This window comes from Ochotona curzoniae, unplaced genomic scaffold (assembly GCF_017591425.1).
Source record: "Ochotona curzoniae isolate NIBS_2020 unplaced genomic scaffold, NIBS_Ocur_1.0 scaffold_3208, whole genome shotgun sequence".
In the NCBI taxonomy this organism is placed as follows: Eukaryota; Metazoa; Chordata; class Mammalia; order Lagomorpha; family Ochotonidae; genus Ochotona; species Ochotona curzoniae.
The window spans coordinates 9,159,105-9,180,469 of NW_024467106.1; the positions used below are offsets into that span (position 1 = coordinate 9,159,105).

A 21,365-nucleotide genomic window follows, 5' to 3' on the forward strand; every position below is an offset into this window, starting at 1 on the left:
GATCCCCACCATTCACATGGGAAAACAAATTGAGTTAAGGCTTTAGGCCTGGTCACACCCTGGCAGTTGTAGGATGTGAACCAGCAGATGGAAAACCTGTCTCTCTGGCTAGTGATTGAATAAATACATTAAAGTTATTTTTAGAAGCTGTTTGTTAAAACAAGCAAACAGGAGAGTGTCAGGGCCCCACATGGTAGGAATGCAGTTGCAGCCACACCTTACCACCCCAGCGTTCCACATCAAAGTGTTTGTTCACTGATGTGTCTGGAAGGCAGCGGGAAGGAGCCCAAGTACCTGAAGAAGACAAGGATGGGGATACTGGCTCCTGGTTTGTATCTGGTCCAGACCTAGCATTGCCGCCATTGCAAAAGATGGCAGATCTGTGATCCCTCTCTGTCTTTCTGTCTTTGAAATAAATAAAAATAAATCTTTAAAGGGGCAGTGGTGGTGATGCCTAGAAGAACATTTTTAAGATTACAAAGAAAAACTAGCCTTATCTGGAATGAAGAAACTGCTTAGAAAAAAAATTTTTTTCTTCTTTTAAATTAAGAAATAAACGGTGATAGGGAACTGGTGTAAAATATTTTTTAACCTAAAGACCTTTCTACCAAAACCAATGTATAGACTTTATTTGGATACTGATACCACCTGAAAGGGGACATTTTTGAGACAGTGGGAGAAAACAAAAATGGACTAAGTATTCTGTTAAAGAGATACGTTACTTTTGATAAGTTTGATAATGTTGTTAAAATTCAATAAAAGCCTTACTTGTTAGAAATGCAGACTGCTCTCTAAACGTGGAGCAGTGTTGTCAAGATTTCAAAATACTTGAGCCAAAACTAAAAGTAAAGTAGGTAGAAAGTAGATGCATCCTGACTGCTAGCGGCCATGTTGTGGATGTAAGTTATCTCTACTTTTGTGGATGCTAAAATTTTTCTAGATTACAAAATTAAATTCTCAGGTATTTTTAAAATCTAGTTTTATCTGTAACTTAAAGAGTGTTCTCGTTGGAAATTTGTCATGCTTGTTTATCTTGGAATTGCTGGTCTATGTAACAGATGTCCTCCATCAACTCGGAAGCAGCAACAAAAATTTAAAAGTGGGTAAAGGGTTTGATCTTCAAAGAAGAGATACAGTTGATCAGCAAGCACAGGAAGAATTCTGAGTGTCATTATAGGGAACTGGAAACAGTCTTACCCACTCTGCTCATGATTTTATTAAATGGAAAATAACAAGTGTTGGTAAGAGTGGGGAAGATGTGAGCATGGAAAATGGTATGCTGCCATGGAAAACAATTTGTATTTCTTCAAAAAAGTTAGACATAAAATGGTGTATATATATAATCCAGCATTGTCACCCCTGGTTTGGCACTCAAAAGGATAGAAAACAGTTACTCAATCTAACACTTGCGCACAAATGTTGATAGCTGCATTATTCACAATAGTGAAAAGATTAAATCAATCCAAATAACTGCTAATCATGGCTAAGGAATACATGGTGTGTCCATAATTAGGATATTATTCATATATGAAAAATAGTCATGTACTGAACATGCTGCGTGTACAAGAATGTCACAATATTGTTATAAATAAAGACATGATTGTTGGACAGAGCAAATGAGAACCAACTGGTTAATAGCTGTAGGGTTTCGTTTGGGATGAAACAGTGCCTTAGAAATAGGGTTTATAATTGTACAAAGTTGCAGATGTATTTACCGATGTTAATGAATTGTATATTTTAAATAATTATTTTTGTGTGATTTTTTTTTACCTCAATTGAAAAAAAAAAGTTTTTGATTCTGCCTCGAATCTTACTATCTGACTAGTTATGCTCCCTTGAGTTAGTGACTTGACTTCCTCAAGACTCCATTGCTGTATTTGTGAATCTAGAGTCCAGATTTCTTAGCTCTATGGTTTTTTGTTGATAATTGTGATAGCCACATGTTTTTTATGTTTCATTTTGCAGTCATTTAAAATTGAGTTTTAAAATTACAAAAATACTGCGGAAAATTTTGCATTAATTTTTATTATTTTGCTATTATATCTTTTATTTTTATTAACTTTCACCAGGTTGTTTTTTTTATTAATGTCCTCCCCTTTTTTTAATTTATTCTTTGGCAGAACAACAGGGGCATAGAGGGATGGGAACAGACTGAGTGATCTTGTATCTAGTAATTCACGCTCCAAATTCCTGTAACAACCAAAGTTATCCAAAGCCATGATGAAATTCCAGTCTGATTTTCCATGTGGGTGGCAGGGTTCCAAGCACCTGGGCCTTCCTCATCTGCTGCCTCCCAGGCATGTGTTATCAGGAGGCTGGATCAGAAGAGAGGGTCCTGAAATCCATGCAGACTTAGAGGCTGTGGGCAATCCAAGCAGTATTTTAATCACTGAGGCAAATGCCCGCTCCCACCAGTATTAATATATTTCCATATTTGTAATTATTATTTTTTTTCTGTTTTCTGAACCGTCTGAGGACAGGTTGCATAATTTTTATCTTTTTACCCTGCTACTTCAATGTGTTATGTAGAAACAGTATATTCATCAAATTTAACATGGTATGATACAACAGTCTACAGTTGTTTTGTCAGTTATTCCAAACTGTCTCTTGTGGCATTTCTTCTAATGTAAGATCTGGTCCAGATTTTTCATGTCTCTGGAACCATTCCTTGTAACTTTTTAAAAAAACATTTATTTGTTTATTTAAAAGAATATAGCCAGAAAGAGATCTTTGATCCACGGGTTCACTTCTTGGATGTTACAACAGCTAGGTCCAGGACGGGTGGAAGCTGCAGGCCAGAAGTTAGCAATTCCATTAGGATCTCCACATGGTGGCAGGGACTCAAGTACTGCAGCCATCAGCTGCTGCTTGCTGGGCTCATTCTCAGGGAGGTGGGAGTTGGAGCTGAATCAGGACCCAGAAAGCAGAGGATCCAGAACTAGAGCTGGCATTCCTGTGTGAGGTGTTGGTATTCCGAATGGTGGCTTAACTTGGCATGCCACAGTGCTGACCTCAACCATGATATTCTTCAGTGAGACCGTTTATTTTATAAAAAAAGATATTCTCTATTTAAGGTTTGCTTGATGTTCCCCCATGGTTAGATTCAGCCCTAGCTATAAAACAGTGTAGTTTAATACCTTCTTTGAATACTTCATCCAGAAGCAAATACATTTTAATTACATGTAAAGTAATTCTTACAGGCAAAGAGCAATTTTGAGCATAACATCGATGACTGAGGGTAGCACCTGGCTCAGTGATGAAGGCATTACTAGGAATACCGACATGGCATGTTAGAGTGCCTGACTTGGAGTCTGAGTTCTGGAGTCCAGCTTCCTGCTGGGACATACTGCTGCAGGCAAGAGCTAGTGGCTCAAGTGGTTGTGTTCCTGCCACCCACATTGGAAACCTGGATTGAATTCCCGGTCCCCAGGTATTTGGGAAGTAAACCATTGGACGAGGTCTGTTTCTCTCTGCCTCTCAAAAAAAAAAAAAGTAAAGATAATTTAAAAAACAATTTTTAAGATAACACAATTAATACTTATATTTTTCAGAGTAGTTCTGTGTGTTTTAGAATTACTTTTTCACCTTAACATTGTTATCTCATTGATTATTAAGTACCTACTTAGATTTTAATTTCTACTGAATTTGTATCCTGATTGCTTATTTGGTAGACTATTTTTTTTGTTTGTTTCTTTGGTTTTGTTTGAGTACTTCCAATATACTTATATGTATATGCAGATATCCTCTTTGTGCTAATAAATATGGATTTGGGGGCCAGTGTTGTGGCGCAGTGAGTTAAGCTGCTAATTGCATTGCTGGCATCCTATATTAGAATGTGGGTTTGTGTGGTTTTGATTCCTGGTTATTCTGCTTCCAACCCTTCTCTCAGCTTATGTACCTAAGGAAGCTGGGAAGGTTGCTCCAGGTACTTGTATACCCTCCACTCATGTAGGACACCTGGATAGAGTTCCAGGCTCCTATCTTTGACATGGCTCAGTCCTGGCTATTGGCAGCCATTTCATAAGTGAACAATTGGATGGAAAATTTCTACATCTCTTACTTTCCTGATGTTTTTCTGCCTTTTGAATAAATAAAAACAAACAAGTACTAAATAAACACATACAGATCGTAGGTAATGCACTCCCATGAATAAATCCCCCAACATTTCTATATTGGACATGGTCTTCAGAGTGCCTCATGTATCATGAATTCATATTCCTTCAATATTTCTAGCTATGCAAGAAGAAGCCTTGAAGCTGGTATTATTGGCATTAGAAGATGGCTCTGCTCTCTCAAGGAAAGTTTTGGTACTTTTTGTTGTGCAAAGACTAGAGCCAAGATTTCCTCAGGCATCAAAAACAAGTATTGGTCATGTTGTACAACTACTCTATAGAGCTTCTTGTTTTAAGGTAAGCAATAACACAAGTGTCTAAAGATTCTGAGGATAAGATGGAGGCGTTCCAGAATTTGTCCTGGTCAGTCTAGATGCCCAAGAAATTCAGAATGCTCACAATAGTTAAAGACCGTGTTTTGGCACAGCAGGGTAAGCTTTCCGCCTATCACATCAGAGTGCCATAGGAGCTCTCGTTCAGTCCTGGTTACTGCTGTCCAGCTTCCTGCTAAGGGGCTTGGAAAAGCAGTGAAGAATGCCACTCGTACAGGAGACCTGGAAGGAGTTCTAGGCTCTTGTCTTCCACATGGTTGAACCCTGGCTCTGGTAGCCATGTCGGGGAGTGAACCAGCAGGTGGAAGATATCTTTCTCTTTGTGTAACTGCCTGTAAAGTGAATAAATAAGTCCTAAAAGAAAAATGAAGAAGACAAGAAAATAGGTTGTGAGAAAACTATTAACTGCATATGCGAACCTGCCTGTTGGTAATGCCTTATTATATTGACAAAATGAGAGCCCATATGTACAACTGTCAGTTAGCAGAGTAAAATATAATGAAGTAGTTGGTTAACTTTTGATTTTTGTCAAGTAAAGGTGGATTGTAAAAGTAGCCTTTAGAAGGCCTACTTCATCTGAAAATTTTATTATAGTTGATAAACTTTGTACCCCATTACAATTTTATTTCATTGTCTATAGTGACTGTTTACAATCTAAAAATGTAGAGTGCATGTTATCTTGGAAACAAGAAGAAATGAAGATTTGAGCTTGCTGCACTCTGCATTTAGGTGTTTTTGTTTGTTTAGTGGAAAAGACATTGAAGAAGCCCAGAAATTGTTCAAGTGTAATTTAGTTGTCTAGGCTAGTATTTTCATGTCAAGTAAAGTGTGTGGAAAGAGACTGAGTCCTTGAAGTTTCCGTATGGTGTTAAAGTATAGGTTGCTGGCTTGGTCTTGAAAGATGCCGAAACACTTAGAAATAAACTTCATGGTTTCTGTGGAGTTAAAATGTCCAAACCAACCAGCACTTTCTTGAGTTATTTGGTTGATTCTATAACCCTAGAGTTAAAATAGACAGAAAAAGACTTCTTTGGCCAGTTGTTTAGTTTTAAGTAACATGTAATCATAGATGATGAAAGTGTGTTCAAATTTATTTGTTTATCTTCATTAATTATGTTTGCGCACTATTTGCCTGATAGCTTTAAATACAGGATTCTATGTCCTTAAAATGAAAATGAATGTCCTCACATATCATGTTTTTGCTAAATAGCTAAAGCCCAGAGATCATTTGTCATCCTGAAGTGACTAGGTTCATACAATCTTTTTATTGTTAATGAGTTTTTTTCCTTACAGATGTCATTCTGATTTCTGGTTTATAATTTTCTTCCATCTGTACTGGATGGTGATACCTGACATTTGAAAAATACTGTTTTAGAAAGTGATTTTAATTTTATGCTCTCATCTCATCTTCATTTTTATGTGATTTAAAATGTTAAAGCATAGTGTTTAGAGAGCTAAAACAATATTGTGCTGACTTAATGCCAGAGGGCATTTATTTTTAGTGAACTCATCATTACCCAACGTCCTTATATAACTTTTATAGACTTAGAAGCCTGAATTTTGTGGGTTCATATAGTAGATTTATTGCAGATTCTCAGTTTTATTATTTTGTTACACAAAATGCAATTCTTTAAGTGCTTTGAATCCTCAAGTTGGAAGATATTTACCTGAAGAACTTCAAACCTTTGCTTGCTAGCATGGAGTTAGAAAAAGGGGAGTTAATGTTGTAATATTTAGTTCAATGGTTTGTTTCCTTTTTAAGATTCATTTACTTTTATTTGAAAGGTAAGTTTACAGAGATAACACACACATATACAAACATCACAAACGCAAACATTCTCTATCAATAGATTGCTCCCCAAATGGCCACAACTGCTAGAGGTGAACTGATGCAAAGACAGAAGCCAAGAGCCCGGAGTTTCTTCTGGTCTCCCATGTGGGTGCAGGCTCCAAGGATTTGAGCCATCCTCTACTGTCTTCTCAGGACAGAAGCAGGGTTCAAATGGAAGCAGAGTAGCCAGGACCCAACCAGCACCCATATGGGTTGCCAGCGCCTCAAGCAAAGGTTAGCCAACGACACTGTGGTGGCCACCTCAGTGCAGTGGTTCTTAATTGAAGGAGATGCAGTGTATCTGAAGAGGCATTGGGGAGTTCATAGATAAGGATACTTTAGCAACCTCATGGAAAAACTGTAATTAAAGGCTGAGTTTATTTTTATGCAAAAAGTTTTGAAATGCGTGTTTAAGTGGGTCTTTGAGAAGTTTGAGGAAGATGCATAATATGAGCAGACTGCATGGTTTCACTCCTTACAACCAAACACCCTTCTCCCCGACCTGGAGAATTGGTTAAGGTGAAAAAAAGAGACTAATTTTGATGTGTTTTTTCCTCATTTCGATGTGTAGGTTACCAAAAGGGATGAAGACTCTTCCCTGATGCAGTTAAAGGAAGAATTTCGTAGCTATGAGGCATTACGCAGAGAACACGATGCCCAGATTGTTCATATTGCCATGGAAGCAGGACTCCGAATTTCACCTGAGCAGTGGTCCTCACTTTTATATGGTGACTTGGCCCATAAGTCACATATGCAGTCTATTATTGATAAGGTTTGTAAAATTAGTGGTGCTGATTTTGTATCATTGGTGTTAGGCTGAAGAATATTGGAGTAAAAATGCTCCTTAGTTATGATCCTATTACATCTCAAAAAGCATTTTGTAAGGGACAACCTACAGAATCTCACACCTTGGCACAGCAGGAGCACTGCACAGGGTCGGTTGTTCTCCCTCAGGATCTGCAGGATCTGCAGCTTGTTGCTGATGCCCAGTATCAGACCACATACGTGTTATCTGAAGAAGTTTGAAATCCCATTTCTACCGAATGCATGTCACTTTGACATGATCTAATGCTACAAGCTTCCAGGTTAAACCATATAAATCTAAATCAGGGACTGCCTGTATCCTGAAAGATGTAATAAGACAGACAATTGGAGATTTGTATTTAATATCAGTTTTTTATATCAGACTTATAAATTATATCTTTTTTCTTTGCATTTCAAAATAAACTATGGGATACAGCTAGGAAGAAAGTACAGAAAACCAGGTGGCTTTAAAATACCCACTTTTATCTACATTCTGACCTTAGAGAGCTAATACAGTCTATGAAGAAGTTTTTCAAGTGTCTCATGATGAATTTCATAGGGCAGATTCTGAGGTGAAAGTTTGATTCATCACTGATACCCTAACTATGAATTCTGAAGACACTTGAAAACATTTCAAGTATGTTAAAATGATTGAAAGCACTTGTCTGTAGATGTGCGTAAGAGTTAGAGTAAATACTCTTTTCTGTTTGTTAGCTGCAGTCTCCAGAGTCATTTGCAAAGAGTGTCCAAGAGTTGACAATTGTTTTGCAACGAACAGGTGACCCAGCTAACTTAAATAGACTGAGACCTCATTTAGAGCTTCTTGCAAACATAGATCCCAATCCAGGTATGTGGGAAATGCTTCGTTGCATATTCTTTTTTTCTACCTTTGAGGTAAATCACACAAGAGAATTATTGCTAACCAATTCTTCCTTCTCATTCCCCATCCCCATTCCTATTCCCACGCCTTGGTGGCTTATTTTAGATGCTGTTTCACCAACTTGGGAGCAGCTAGAAAATGCAATGGTAGCTGTTAAAACAGTGGTTCATGGTCTTGTGGACTTCATACAGAATTATAGTAGAAAAGGCCACGAGGCGCCTCAGGTAAGTGTGTTCATGGCAGGCCTGACTGCCATCCTCTGGGACAGTGTGATCTTGAACGTCTTCACTAGCTGTTGTGATGAATGGGCCCCTTCTGTGACAGATCTCATAAGTTCTTATCTCTGATCTTTTGTAATACTTTCCTGATAAACACTTCATGTTAGAGCAAGAGTTGAGGATTCTCTTGCATATAAATTCACTGCATCACAAAATGACTACTGTGAAAGATTTATAATTTTTTTTTTATTGGAAAGGCAGATTTACAGAGAGAAGAAGAGACAAGAGAATGATCTATCCACTATTTTACTCTTAAAATGGCTGCAATGACCAAAGCTGAGCTGATCCAAATCCAGAAGCCAAGAGCTTCTTCTGGATTTCCCGCACAGTGCAGGGTTTCAAGGCATTAGGCCATCCTTTGATGCTTGGCACATCCTTGGAACAGCCAAGACATGAACCAGAGCCCATATGGGATACTGGTGCTTGGAAGGAGAGGATTAGCCAATTGAGCCAACACACCTGCCCAACAAAATGATTTTGACCATATGTTGATCATTGGTTTCTTCCAAATATTTCATGTAATTCTTTTACACTGTAGAAAATGGTCGCTTTCTAATAATAGCTGCTGTTGTTTACCATGCACCAGCTGCAATATTCAGTATTTACCTCAGGAAAGTATTTTCCTAATCTCACATCTACCTGCAAGGCAACTGCTATTCACAAGTTGAATTAAAGAGGTTAAAAGATGTGCATGGAGTTATGCTGTCAATAGATGCCCGCACCGGGACCAAATCCACTGCAAAATGTACGAACTTTCACTGTCCTTATTCGAAAACATCGTGACAAGATGTTATGTTTTTTCCTATTAAGGTCACAAAAATGAGTAATACCTCAGATGTAAATGCAAATTATCACAGTTATCACAGTTCATTATGTTCTACCTCATGATTTTTTTTTTTAAGATTCATTTTATTTTTATTGCAAAGTTAGATATACAGAGAAGAGGAAAGACAGAGAAGAAGCTCTTCCATCCATTGATTCACTCCCCAAGTGATTACATTGGCTGGAGCCAAGCCAGTCCAAAGCTAGGAGTCCGGAGCCTCTTCTAGGTCTCTCCAGCGGGTGCAGAGTTCCAAGGCTTTGGGCCATCCTCGATTGTTTTCCCAGGCCACAAGGAGAGAGCTGGGTGGGAAGTGGGCCACCAGGATTAGAACCGGTGCCCACATGGGATCCCAGCGCGTTCAAGGCAACAACTTTAGCCTCTAGATCACTGTGTCAGGCCCCTGCCTAATGATTTTAAGATGTATTCATTTATTTAAAAATCAGAGTTACACAAACAAAAAGACAGAGAAAAGGTCTTCAGTCCACTGGTTCACTTCCCAAATGGCTATAATCGCTGGGACAGGGGCAGGCTAAAGCCAGGAGTCCAGAGCTTCTATGGGATCTTCCCTAAGGGTGCAGGAGCCCAAAGAATTGGACCATCTTCTACTACTTCCCCAGACACTCATATGACATGCCAGCATCACAGACAAAAGCTTTATCTGTCACCTTAGAAAACCAGTTCCTTGCATGAGCTTTTAGCAGCTCAATTCTGAATTGAGTTATACCCTCAAATTGACATAGAAAAGTTTTTGCTTTCCAAGGGAATTATATTCAACCTTTTCTGGGAAATTTTGAATGGGTAAAATTTATGTTCTTTGTGTTAATGATTTTTAAAATTGTTTTGCTTTTTATCAAAACTTTAATACTGCTCTAAATTTCTTGAGCATTTTGTTCAATGAACTGAAAAATAAGTGGATGTAACATTTGAACCAGTTTCAAATAATCTTCAGAAGGAATGTCTAAAATGTTAATCCCAGCTGATGACATGTATGTCATAGTAGAGAACAATGACATAGTCGTTCGATATTTTAGTATAAGAAGTATTTATTTAATGTGTCAAGGGTTTAAGGATGTGATCATAAAGTTGTGGAGACCCAAGAGTGAGTAACAACTGAAGTCTTCAGTCTTTAAACCTTTAAACCTTTAACACTTTAAACCTTTAAACCTTTAGCACTTTAAACCTTTTCTTTTCTCCAGCCGCAACCAAACAGCAAATACAAGACTAGCATGTGCCGAGATCTGCGCCAGCAAGGAGGATGTCCTCGAGGAACAAACTGTACATTTGCCCATTCTCAGGAAGAACTTGAAAAGTAAGTATTAAGGATTCTCTCATATGACTAATTTTTGTTCAGGGAGAGAATGTTATATACTCTGACAATATTCAAGTTTGCAATGAATTTCAAAAATGCAAGTTAGATTCCCATTTGTAGACTTGTTTAGATTACAGAATAACCTTTTCTTTTGAAATAATAAGTTTTTTCTGATGCAAGATTAACCTGTTATGTGATGTAGGACTTTGTCAAAGGTTGTATTTGAGGCCATTTTATAAATGGAATGTGTTTCTGCTGAGCACCTAAGTACAGCTTTATTTGCTAAGTGTGAAAATGGTGAAGATACATCTTTGTATGGCTTTTGGTCTTGAAACATCTTTATCTTTTTGTTTTCTGTATATAAGCATGTATTCTTTATCTGATACCCAACATATAAAAATAAATGAATATCAGTTGCAATACAAATTGTCTGGGTTGGTTTTTTTGTTTTGTTTTTTTTTTTCTAAGTTTTGTTTTTCACTTGATAGGCAGAAAGAGAAAGCAACAGCTGAGTAAATGGACATACAAAGCTGGTATCCTCCCCAAATCCAGTGGTTGGAGCTGGAGCCAGATCAGAGCTATGAATGCAGTCCGGGTTTCTGCATGAGTGGCAGGGACCCCGCTACATGAGCCATCACTTTGTGCCTCCCAAGTGTGCATTAGCAGGAAGTGGGGACTGGACCTCTAACCCCAACATGCCAGTGGGGGAAATGGAGAGCTTAGCTGTGAGGCTCTCTCCATTTTCTTTCCTTTTTTTTTAAATTGATATTTTACCAAAATTTTGATTCCCAGCTTTTGTTTTTTTTGAGAGGGGGTGGGGCAAATGGAAGTATATTTTTGCAAAGTTTTTTTTTTTATCATTTTGATTTGATAGACGACTTACAGAGAGAATAGAGACAAAAAGAGATCTTGCATCCACTTGTTCATACTGCAGATGACCACAATGGCCAGGAATCAGGAGCCTCCTCAGTGTCTTCCCCCATGGATACAGGGTACCAAACACTTGGGCCATTCTCTTTTGCTTTCCCAGGCCACAAGCCAGGAGCTTGATGCGGACTGGAGCAGCTTGAACGTGAACTGGCTCTCATGTAGAATGCTGGTGCCACAGGCACAGGCTTAGCTTAGTTAGTAAGCCACAGCACAAGCCCCAATTCCAGGCCTTTCTATTGATCATCTGTCCTGTGGACATTTCATTTTAAGATATTTTAAATTCAAGCACAAAATTTTCTCCTATCATATATTCTGCTTTATTGTCCATTGCTCTCTCCGGTGTGCCCTATCAAGCTACTTGTGTGTGCCAAGTTTTTAAGAATCGTCTTTGATGTCTTTGCTTTAGCCTTTTTTTTAAAATGATGTATTTATTTGAAGTTCCAAATTAGAATTTCCATCCTCGAAATCACTTCAAACTGAGATTCTTGAAAGAATGTATGGAAAATGTATATTATGAAAAAGGTAAGGCTGGCACGGTAGGCTAGGTCTCTGCCTGTAGTGCCATCATCCCATATGGATACTGCTTTGTGTCTACACTGCTCTGCTTATTCAGCTCCAAGCTTACTGCCTGGGAAAGAAACAGAGGATAACTCAAGGGCTTGGGCCCAGGTACCTGTGTGGGAGAGCTGGAAGAAGCTCTGGGCTCCCAGGTTCAGATCTGTGTATCTTGGTCCATTGTATCCATTTGGGAAGTGATCCAGCAGATGGAAAACTTTTTTCTGTCTCTCCTCTCTGTAACTGCTTATCTAAAAAAAAAAAGTATATATATTCATGAATTTCGTAGTTTTGCACCAAAAAATAGTGGGTGGGCATTTGGTTTAGTAGTTCAGAGGATCCTAAACATCACAGTGCTGGTTTGAGTCCTGGCTCTGCTGCGATTTCTAGCTTCCTGCTAAGGTGCACCTCAGGAGGTGACAGGCACTGGCTGTTTTGATCCCTGCCATCTACATGGGATAGCTGGTTTGAGTTGTTGGCACATTACTTAGGTTTACCCCATCCCTGCCATTTTGGACATCTGAGGAATACACTAACAGATGGAAGCTGTCTTCCTTTAATATGTCTCTCTCCTTTCTCTCTGCCTTTTACATTAATAAATACAAAATTTAAAAAGTAGATTTATCTTCTTATGTATTTGAAAAGCAGAGGAAGAGAGGGAAAGAAACATCTTCCATCTTCTGGTTCACTCTCCAAATGACCACAATGACTGGGAATAGGCCAGTTTGAAGCCAGGAACCTGGAACTCTATCCCAGATCCCACGTGACCGCCAAGAACCAAGTCCTTGGGCCATCTGCCAGAGCTTTCGTTGGCACATTAGCATGGGACTGAATTGGAAGTGGAGCAGTACATGTCTGATGATAGTGGTGATGCCACAGTGCAGGCCTCAGATCTACTCCTACCTGTGCCTACCTGCTTGGTCTCATATCACAACATTCCCCAATTAAAGTGTATACTCAAACTACACTGACCTCTGTCAGTTCAGGTCTTTAACATAATGCCACGTTGCTTCTACCTTTGCTTTGAGGTCTTCTTTTGTTGAGCTCTTCCTTCAGTTGTTAAGAGGTTAAAGGGAATTCCTCTAACACCTCATCTCACCTACTACTTTTGTTCATGCTCTGCCTAGTTTATATAGCTAATCAATGGTCTGTTTGAGTGATTATCAGATCTTTTTTTTGTAAAGTCTAAATGGCAATATTTTTAGCCTTGTGAGTCATGTACTTTGTTAAAACAACTCAGTGTGTCATTGTATCAAAACAAAATAATGCAAAAATGTATGAAATGGGCATGACTGTAACATTCCAGCCACTCCTTTATCTCTTTATTGAATGTTTTTCAATCGTAATTAAATGGATTGTGCCTGTCTTATTTGTTGTCTGTTTCCTCAGTGGCTGCCACTGAGACCTGTGCATATTGAGTTCTATGGAAGTAGCCGCATGAACAAGAGGGGCCAGGACTGTGTGTGTACTCGTGTGTGGGTAAAAACAACAGAGACATGCTTCTGTTCTCAAGTTTTTTCCCCACTTGAAGAGCCTGGAAAATCTATAGGAATCTTAGGAGCTTTTCTGTATGTTGGTTCATTCCCCAGTTGCCCACAACAGTCAAGGCTGGGCAGGGTGAAATCTGAAACTCCTCCTTGGTCTCTCACGTGGGCAGTAGGACTCCAAGTACTTGAGCCATCAACCACTGCTTTCCAGGCGGGGGTGCCAGGACCTGTAAGTGGCATGTGAATGTCCCAGGCCACAACTCGATCAGCTAGGCCACAGTGCCCATCCGTATTCTACCTTTTAGATGCATCAGGTCAATTGCTGTTGAGTACTGTGTGAATATCTTTTGTTTTTCTTTATCCTTATGTGTGTTATTTGCTGTCTTGCTGCTTTTTTTTCTTGTGTACTTGAAAAACTATTTCTATTCATACTCAGGTGATCCTCTTCCAAGACTTCTGGAAACAGATTTACTTGCTTCTTCCTTCCACTCTGTATAATACTTGTTTTAGTCTGTTTTATGCAATTCTAACAGAGTGCTACAGACTGCATAACTTATGATAACTAGAAATTTATTTCACTTGCAGTTTTGGAAGCTAGAAAGTCCAAGATCATCTGGTAAGGACATTCTTACTGTGTCATATCATGACAGAATGCAGTTGGGCAGCAAGTCACAAGGTGAGGGTGGAGGTAGAAAAAGCAAAGGGACCAAGTCAGCCTATTCTTGAGGTAACAGCATCGATCCATTCTTAAAGTCAGAGTCCTCTAGACCTAATTACCACCCCACTTCTCAACACTGTTCTACTGGGGATTAAGTTTCCAACCCACAAACTTTGGGGACACATTCAGGCAACTGCAATACTCTATACACAGGAATTATAGCTGGTAGTTATACAGTTATAGCACTGGAATTTTCCCAAAGGTGTGTGCGTTTTCACTGGGCTGATGGATGATCCGCCTTTGTATTTCCCATGCCTAGCATATATTTGTTATATAAATGCAGTAGATGTTGGAAAAAAACAAAATTCTCATTTCCAACCAGCTTCACACTCTGAATACTATTAAAACAAATAGGAGTAATACAAAGAGTTTCCTCTTGGTTTAAAAAATCCATGTTATCCAACTCAAATCCTAGTTCACATGGAATACCAGAAGTTTATCAAATATTTACTAAACTTAAATAAATAATTTCATTTCTATTAACTTTTTGTGCTTTGTGATATTTTCATAAATTCATGGAAAACACACATTATCTTCCATTTACACAAAATGGTAGATGGCAGACAATCTCACCTTAGTACTTATGTGGATATATTTTAGAACTAGATGTTGGAATCCCGTTCGTATGAATAGCTGCATTTGGAGGAGTGTCATTTTAGTAACAACGAACTATACAGACATTTAGAAAAGATTTGTTAAGTGTCAGGTACTATATGAAGTGCTTTTAGTGGGGAAGGAGGAATAGTAAAATGCGTAAGTAAACAGGAATTTAGATTTTTTTTCTTCATGCATCAGGAAGCCATTATAGTTTTAATTTAACAAAACAATGATATTTTTGGTTTTATCTTAGAATTGTCACTAGTTAGAGTGCTGCCGTGGTCAAACTATGAGCTCACTAGGTTAGTCTTAGGACTGTCACAGTAGAAGAAAAGTGATGAAAAGTAGATATATCTAATATTTAATTTATTATTGTTGTTGTTGGAAAGTCAGAGTTACAGAGAGAAGGATCTTCCATCCACTGGTTCACTCTCCAAGTGGCCACAATGGACAGAACTGAGCCAATTTGAAGTCAGGAATTTGTCCTGGGTCTCCCAAACTTGTGTAGGGTCCCAAGGCTTTGGGCGGTCCTCTACTGCATTCCTAGACCAAAAGCAGGGAGCTGGAAGGGAAGTAAAGCAGCTGGGACACAACCCAACACCCATATGGGATCCTGGCACATGAAAGGCAAGCACTTTAGGCACTAGGCTACCGCACAGGGCCCACGATTTAGTTTTGAAGCAGAACTGATAATGTAAAATGTGGACAGATTGAATGAGTGCTATAATGAAAAGAATCAAGGGTGACTCAGGCTTTTGGCTGTCACAGCTTAGTGGCGTCTTCTGCAGAGACAGAAAAGGCTTTGGGGTAGAATCAGTAGTAGTAATTCTCTTAGCCTTATGAAGTTAGGGGCTTACTGCATATTCATGCAAAAAATATATATTGAATACATGGTTTGCAAAAGACAATAAATTGTGTGCTAAATGTTGAGCAGTACATAAGAAAGTAAAAATCCATGTCAGGGGGTTTGTTTTGAAGTAAAGATTGATAGAAAGCAAAAAGTAATAATTAATAATAATTAGTTGACAATTCATGCTGGGAAAAACCTATGCAAGGAGAAGAGAAGGAGAATGATTGGAAAAGGGGAGACTTGAGTACAGGGCTTAGAAGATACGACATTTAAACAGACACCCAGATGAAGTGATGGCATATGAGAAAAATAATTTAAAAAATGAAGTAATTGAGAAGACAAATGGGCTTGGCACTGGTAGTGTAAATGGATCTGCCTTATAGTTGGTTCCCTTGCAGTTGTGTGGTTACAGATGCAGGAAGATAGTGGAGTTGATCTGGTTTTAGCCATCTTGTTGTTAGGCGGTGGTGGCCAAGTTGCACAGAAACAGGCACCAAATGTTGAGAAAGAGATGTAGAAACTGAAGGAACAGGGAGCAAATTTACAACCAAACTGAGTTTTTTTAGAGGTTAATATATTCAGAGGGCAGCCATCTGCCAGTGTGTCGATGGAGTGACCACATGGCAGTGGTCCAGTCCTTCAACAGCCTAGGCTTTTTATAGTCTGCGGTCTTAGGGTGGTCTAGGGATGGGACAGTTCCTAGAAAATGGAAGAGTGCATGGGGGGATCACACCAGCTTTTGGAGGGTATTTCAGCTTTGGTGGTTCTTACTCCCTGGGGTCAAGGGAATGCCAAGACTGGGATGGGGGCAGGCTAGCCTGGCCTTAGTCTTTGGTGGGAAATCTGTTTTCTATTCTGGGGGCTTAAGTGTGTTTTCTCCTTTCTGTGAAAGACAGTGCCAGCTATGGAGAGTGGAGGGGGGAAAGGATGCTAGAGATGGGTGAATGAGCTTAGGCCAAAAATGTATGGATTAACTGTTTGTGTATCTTAAATAATTATATTTTTGAAGGGATTCTGGGATTGGCACAATATCCTAGAGCTAAATCCTCACCTTGCACACCCAGGATTCCATCACAAATGTGCCAGTTCTTGTCCTAGCTGCTCCACTTCCCATCCAGTTCCCTGCTTGTGGCCTCGGAGCAGTGGAGGATGGCCCAGGGCCTTGGCACCTGCATCTGAGTGGAAGAAATGGTAGAAATTCCTGGCTCCTGGTTTCAAATTTGCTTTGCTGTAGCTGTTGCAGCCACCTGGGGAGTGAGCCAGTGGACAAGGGTCTTTCTCTTTATATGATTTTCCAATGAAAATAAATAAATCTTAAAAAAAAAAAGATACTTAACAAGATAGGGTTTAATGCTAGATGATGGATTCTGAGATGGGTATGGAAGGGCACGCTTAAGGAAACATATGTGTGATCTTATTGGTTTTTTTTTTTTTTTTGAAAGGCTGAATTTCAGAGAGAGTTTCTGTTGCTAATTCACTCTCCAAATGGCCACAATGGCTGAAAGCCAGAGCCTGTTCCTCCATCTGGGTATCCCATGTGGGTGACAGGGACCCAAGTATTTGGACCATCTTCTGTTGCTTTCCCAGATTGGAAATGAAGGAGCTGGCACTTGAAGCCGTATTCCCACGGAATGCCGGTGTTGCAGGTGGCTGCCTGATGTGCTGTCCCACAGTGCCAGTGCATCATGCATGATTTTAATTTTTTTAGTTTTTACTTATTTTTCTAAAAGATTTATTAAAGCATAGTGAGTGGCTTTTTTCAAGTGTGCAGTTCAAATGCTAAGAGATTTCAAACTGTTAGCTGCAAAGATACCAAGAGTCCATTCTGTATCCCATCTTGTCACTTACTTTGCCTCATTTTATTAAGGTTTTGCTTCTGATTCCTCATTTTAGAACTTCACATTGAAAACTTTAATTTTGCTCGTCAGAACAAACTTAGAATATTTGAGATTTGTCATTTAAGAATGGGAATCGGTCCCGGTGCGAGGACAGCCCAAAACTTTGGGACCCTGCACCCGCACGGGAGACCTAGAAGAGGCTCCTGGCTTCGGACCGGCATAGCATCGGCCGTTGCGCTCACTTGGGGAGTGAATCATCAGACAGAAGATCTTCCTCTCTGTCTTTCCTCTCTGTATATCCGCCTTTCCAATAAAAAAAAATAATAAAAATAAATCTTTAAAAAAAAAATGAATGGGAATCAAGGGCCTGGCCTGATAGCTTAGTGGTTAAGGTCCTCGCCTTGAATGTGCCAGAATCCCATATGGGCGCCGGTTCTAATCCCGACAGATCCACTTCCCATCCAGCTCCCTGCTTGTGGCCTGGGAAAGCAGTCAAGGACGGCCCAAACCTTGGGACCCTGCACCCACTTGGGAACCCTGGAGGAAGTTCCTGGCTCCTGGCTAGGCATTGGTGCAGCACCGGTCATTGTGGTCACCTGGGGAGTGCATCATCAGATGGAAGTTCTTTTTCTTTGTGTCTCCTCCTCTCTGCCTTTCCAATAAATAAATAAATAAATCTTAAAAAAAAAAAAGAAGGAATCAAGCAGGTGAGCACCTTGTGTAAAAAACTGTGATAGAAAAAATGAACAGTAAATTTCAGAGAGCATATTATGGAAAGTTTAGGAATTTTGGGCCTTTTTCTCATTAAATTGCGTTTTTAAATTATCCACCTGTTTATGCTTCTCTTTCTTTGTTTCCTCTGGTATCTGTAATGTGGTACGTAAGCTGGCCACAACATGTTTGTGACCTTTTTCTTTAACGATTGATTTTATTGCAAAGTCAGATATACAGAGAGGAGGAGAGACAGAGAGGAAGATCTTCCCTCCAATGATTCACTCCCAAGCAGTCGCAAGGAGCAGAACTGTGCTAATCCGAAGCCAGGAACCAGGAGCCTCTTTCAGGTCTCCCACACGGGTGCAGGGTCCCAAGGCTTTGGGCTGTCTTCAACTTCTTTCCCAGGCCACAAGGAGAGAGATGGATGGAAAGCAGAGCTGCCAGGATTAGAACTGGGGCACATACCGTGCCAAGCCCGAGCTTTTTCTTTGTAATATACATGACTTTGTGTGTTACTTCATCTTACATATGACTGCATATATTAACTCCACCTGCAGCAAGTCATTCTGGAAGCACATGCCTTTTATTGAGCTTTACCTTTTCCTGTCATTTTCTGAAAGGAAAGGATTAAATAATGAGGCTGTTTATAGACTAAAATACTAAACAAGGAGCTGTTATGAAGACATTGTCACCAACACTGTTTATATTTAGTTACTATAATAGTAATTTAAATTAATCTGCAAATGTATTTGTGTTATTTCTGTTCATGGAACTTAATTTTCATCACTTAAAGTATTAGAGGGAATGTTGTAAGGAACAAAACCTAGGACTGCAATAATGATTTTTTAATATATAAGTAGAGATGGATTTTCTTACATTGGAGCCCAAGATGAAATTCCCTGGTGTATTATGTGTTGCATCAAATCACCATAAATAAAATTTAGAACTTATTATTGGGAAAATCTTTTATCCAAATACATTTTTTAAAAATTCAACACAGAATTTGTTCTGGTGTGTGATAATTTGATTTTGGTTTTTAATTTTTTAAATTATAATGCATAAATAATTTAGTAGTAAGAGAATGTTTTCAGTTATCTCTTCATTATGTGTTAACCAAATTTGGTTTGGATTTTTGCCAGTTTTCTGCAAGGTAATTAGCCAAGTTACATAAAATTTTCAGATGGTCTCTTTCTTCCTTAAAAGGCTTCTTTGAATATATATGTATGTTTGTTTGCTATTTTTAATTCTGTACCAATATATACATGTATATAATGTGAATGATTTGTATATATTTATCTGCTATTACAGAATTTGCTACAAATTGTATGTGATATTTACCTGAGGAAACTTTTACACAAAGCTGATTTCTTCCTTTGTTAATGTGTTGTCATTATTTCTTCAGAGTAAGCCTTAATATAGTGTTTACCAATTTGGTGTTTTTCTTTCAAATAGGTATCGATTAAGGAATAAAAAGATCAATGCGACTGTAAGAACATTTCCTCTTCTAAATAAAGTTGGTGTAAACAACACGGTTACAACCACAGCCGGAAATGTCATTTCTGTCATAGGAAGTACTGAAACAACGGGGAAAATTGTTCCAAGTTCAAATGGAATTTCAAGTGCAGAAAACAGTGCTTCCCAGCTGATCCCACGTAGTACCGACAATACGCTAAGAACTCTGGAAACTGTGAAGAAAGTGGGAAAGGTTGGCACCAATGGTCAGAATGCTGCGGGGCCCGCTGCAGAGTCTGTAACTGAAAAGTAGGTATCAAGTACAAGTGGCTAACTAATTAGCCTCACAGCTGCCTGCCAGGGGCTGTGCCACCATGGAGCCAGCACCCTTAGTGCTGGGGATGGAGCCCAGGTGCTCCTGTGTGCCAGTCTTCATCAGTAGGCCAAATGTCTGCCTCTCAATCACAAGTTCTATGCAGAATTTTTCACTAATAGAGCTAGCACTAAATGACATGATTTGAGTTCTAGTCCTGTCTTTATAATCAAGTGGCTCTGTGAACTTGGAAAGTCACCTCAATTCTGAGTTTTGTATTCCTCAACTATGTCCTGAAGAAATTGGACCAGAATTTTTATATCCCACACCTCCCCCCCCCCCTTTTTTTATTGGAAAGTCAGATAAACAGAGAGGAAGATCTTCCATCCATTAATTCACTCCCTAAGCAGCTGCAACGGCTGGAGCTGTGTGGATCCGAAGCCAGGAGCCTGGAGTCTCTTCCAGGTCTCCCACGCGGGTGCAGGGTCCCAAGGCTTTGGGCCGTCCTCGACTGCTTTCCTGGGCCACAACAGGGAGCTGGACGGGAAGTGGAGCAGCCAGGACACAAACCAGCACCCACATGGGATTCTGGCACACAAGCCAAGGATTTTAGACGCAACACTACTGTACTGAGCCCTTTACATCCCTTTGATTCCTTTGCTTTTTTTTTTAAAGATTTTTTTATTTATATGAAACAAACAAACAAGAACAAATGATGGGGTTGTTGAACTGGATTTTTCTAGTCACTGATTCACTCCGCAAAAGGCCATACCAGCCGGAGCTGGGCCGGGCCCAAGCCGAGGACCAGAAGCTCCGTCCGTGTTTCCCACATGGATACCTAAGTTCTTGGGCCATCTTCTGCCGCCTTCCTCAGGTGCATTAGCAGGGAGCTGGGGCAGAAGTGGACTAGCTTGGGTTAGGAAGGGCTAAGTGTGTTGGCACTGTAGATTAAGCTGCTGCTGACATCAATATCTAATATTGTTTTTTTGTTGCAGCCCTTTGGGGAATGAACCAGCAGATGTCGATTTCTTTCTCTCTGTGTTTCTCTCCCTCTTTCTGTAAGTCTTTCAAACAGACAAATCTTAAAAAAAAAAAAATGTGACTTGTCCAGGATCCACTCATCAAATTGTCATGAGCAGCCACACTGCAGCGCTGGCACCTGGCATTTCTTCACACTGGCCTTCTAAAACAACTTTTTTTTTTTTAATATTTTAAAATTTTTATTGGAAGAGAAGAGTTACAGAGAGGCAGAGACAGAAAGATCTTTCTTCTGTTGGTTCATTCCCCAAGTGGCCACATGCAGTGACTCAAGCTGAGCCGATCTAAACTTGGGAGCCTGACGCTTCTGCTGGGTCTCCTACATGGGTGCAGGGTCCCAAGGTTTGGGCCATCCTACTTGCTTTTCCAGACCACAAGCAGGGAGCTGATGGGAAGCGGAGCAGCCAGGATACAAACTGCGCAGGGAGCTGGATAGGAAATGGAATTCCCAGCATACAAACCAGCGCACATATGGGATCCTTACACGTACAAGTCAAGGATTTA

At 39.6% G+C, this 21,365-nt stretch overlaps 1 protein-coding gene and 1 non-coding gene across 5 annotated transcripts in view; both read left to right on the forward strand.

The window, feature by feature from the left end:
* RC3H2 (ring finger and CCCH-type domains 2) overlaps positions 1 to 21,365 on the forward strand; it is a 55,183-nt gene that overhangs the window by 16,925 nt on the left and 16,893 nt on the right. For all 4 annotated transcript variants that reach the window (XM_040963523.1, XM_040963522.1, XM_040963524.1 and 1 more), the window contains exons 5-10: positions 4,234 to 4,409; positions 6,847 to 7,047; positions 7,794 to 7,926; positions 8,065 to 8,183; positions 10,257 to 10,369; positions 19,511 to 19,819. In XM_040963523.1, coding sequence (XP_040819457.1) covers positions 4,234 to 4,409; positions 6,847 to 7,047; positions 7,794 to 7,926; positions 8,065 to 8,183; positions 10,257 to 10,369; positions 19,511 to 19,819 — 1,051 coding nt within the window. The remainder of the gene's footprint in view (positions 1 to 4,233; positions 4,410 to 6,846; positions 7,048 to 7,793; positions 7,927 to 8,064; positions 8,184 to 10,256; positions 10,370 to 19,510; positions 19,820 to 21,365) is intronic.
* LOC121145168 lies at positions 7,601 to 7,711 on the forward strand. Its single transcript, XR_005881965.1, has one exon. It is a non-coding gene; the product is annotated as a small nucleolar RNA SNORD90 (small nucleolar RNA).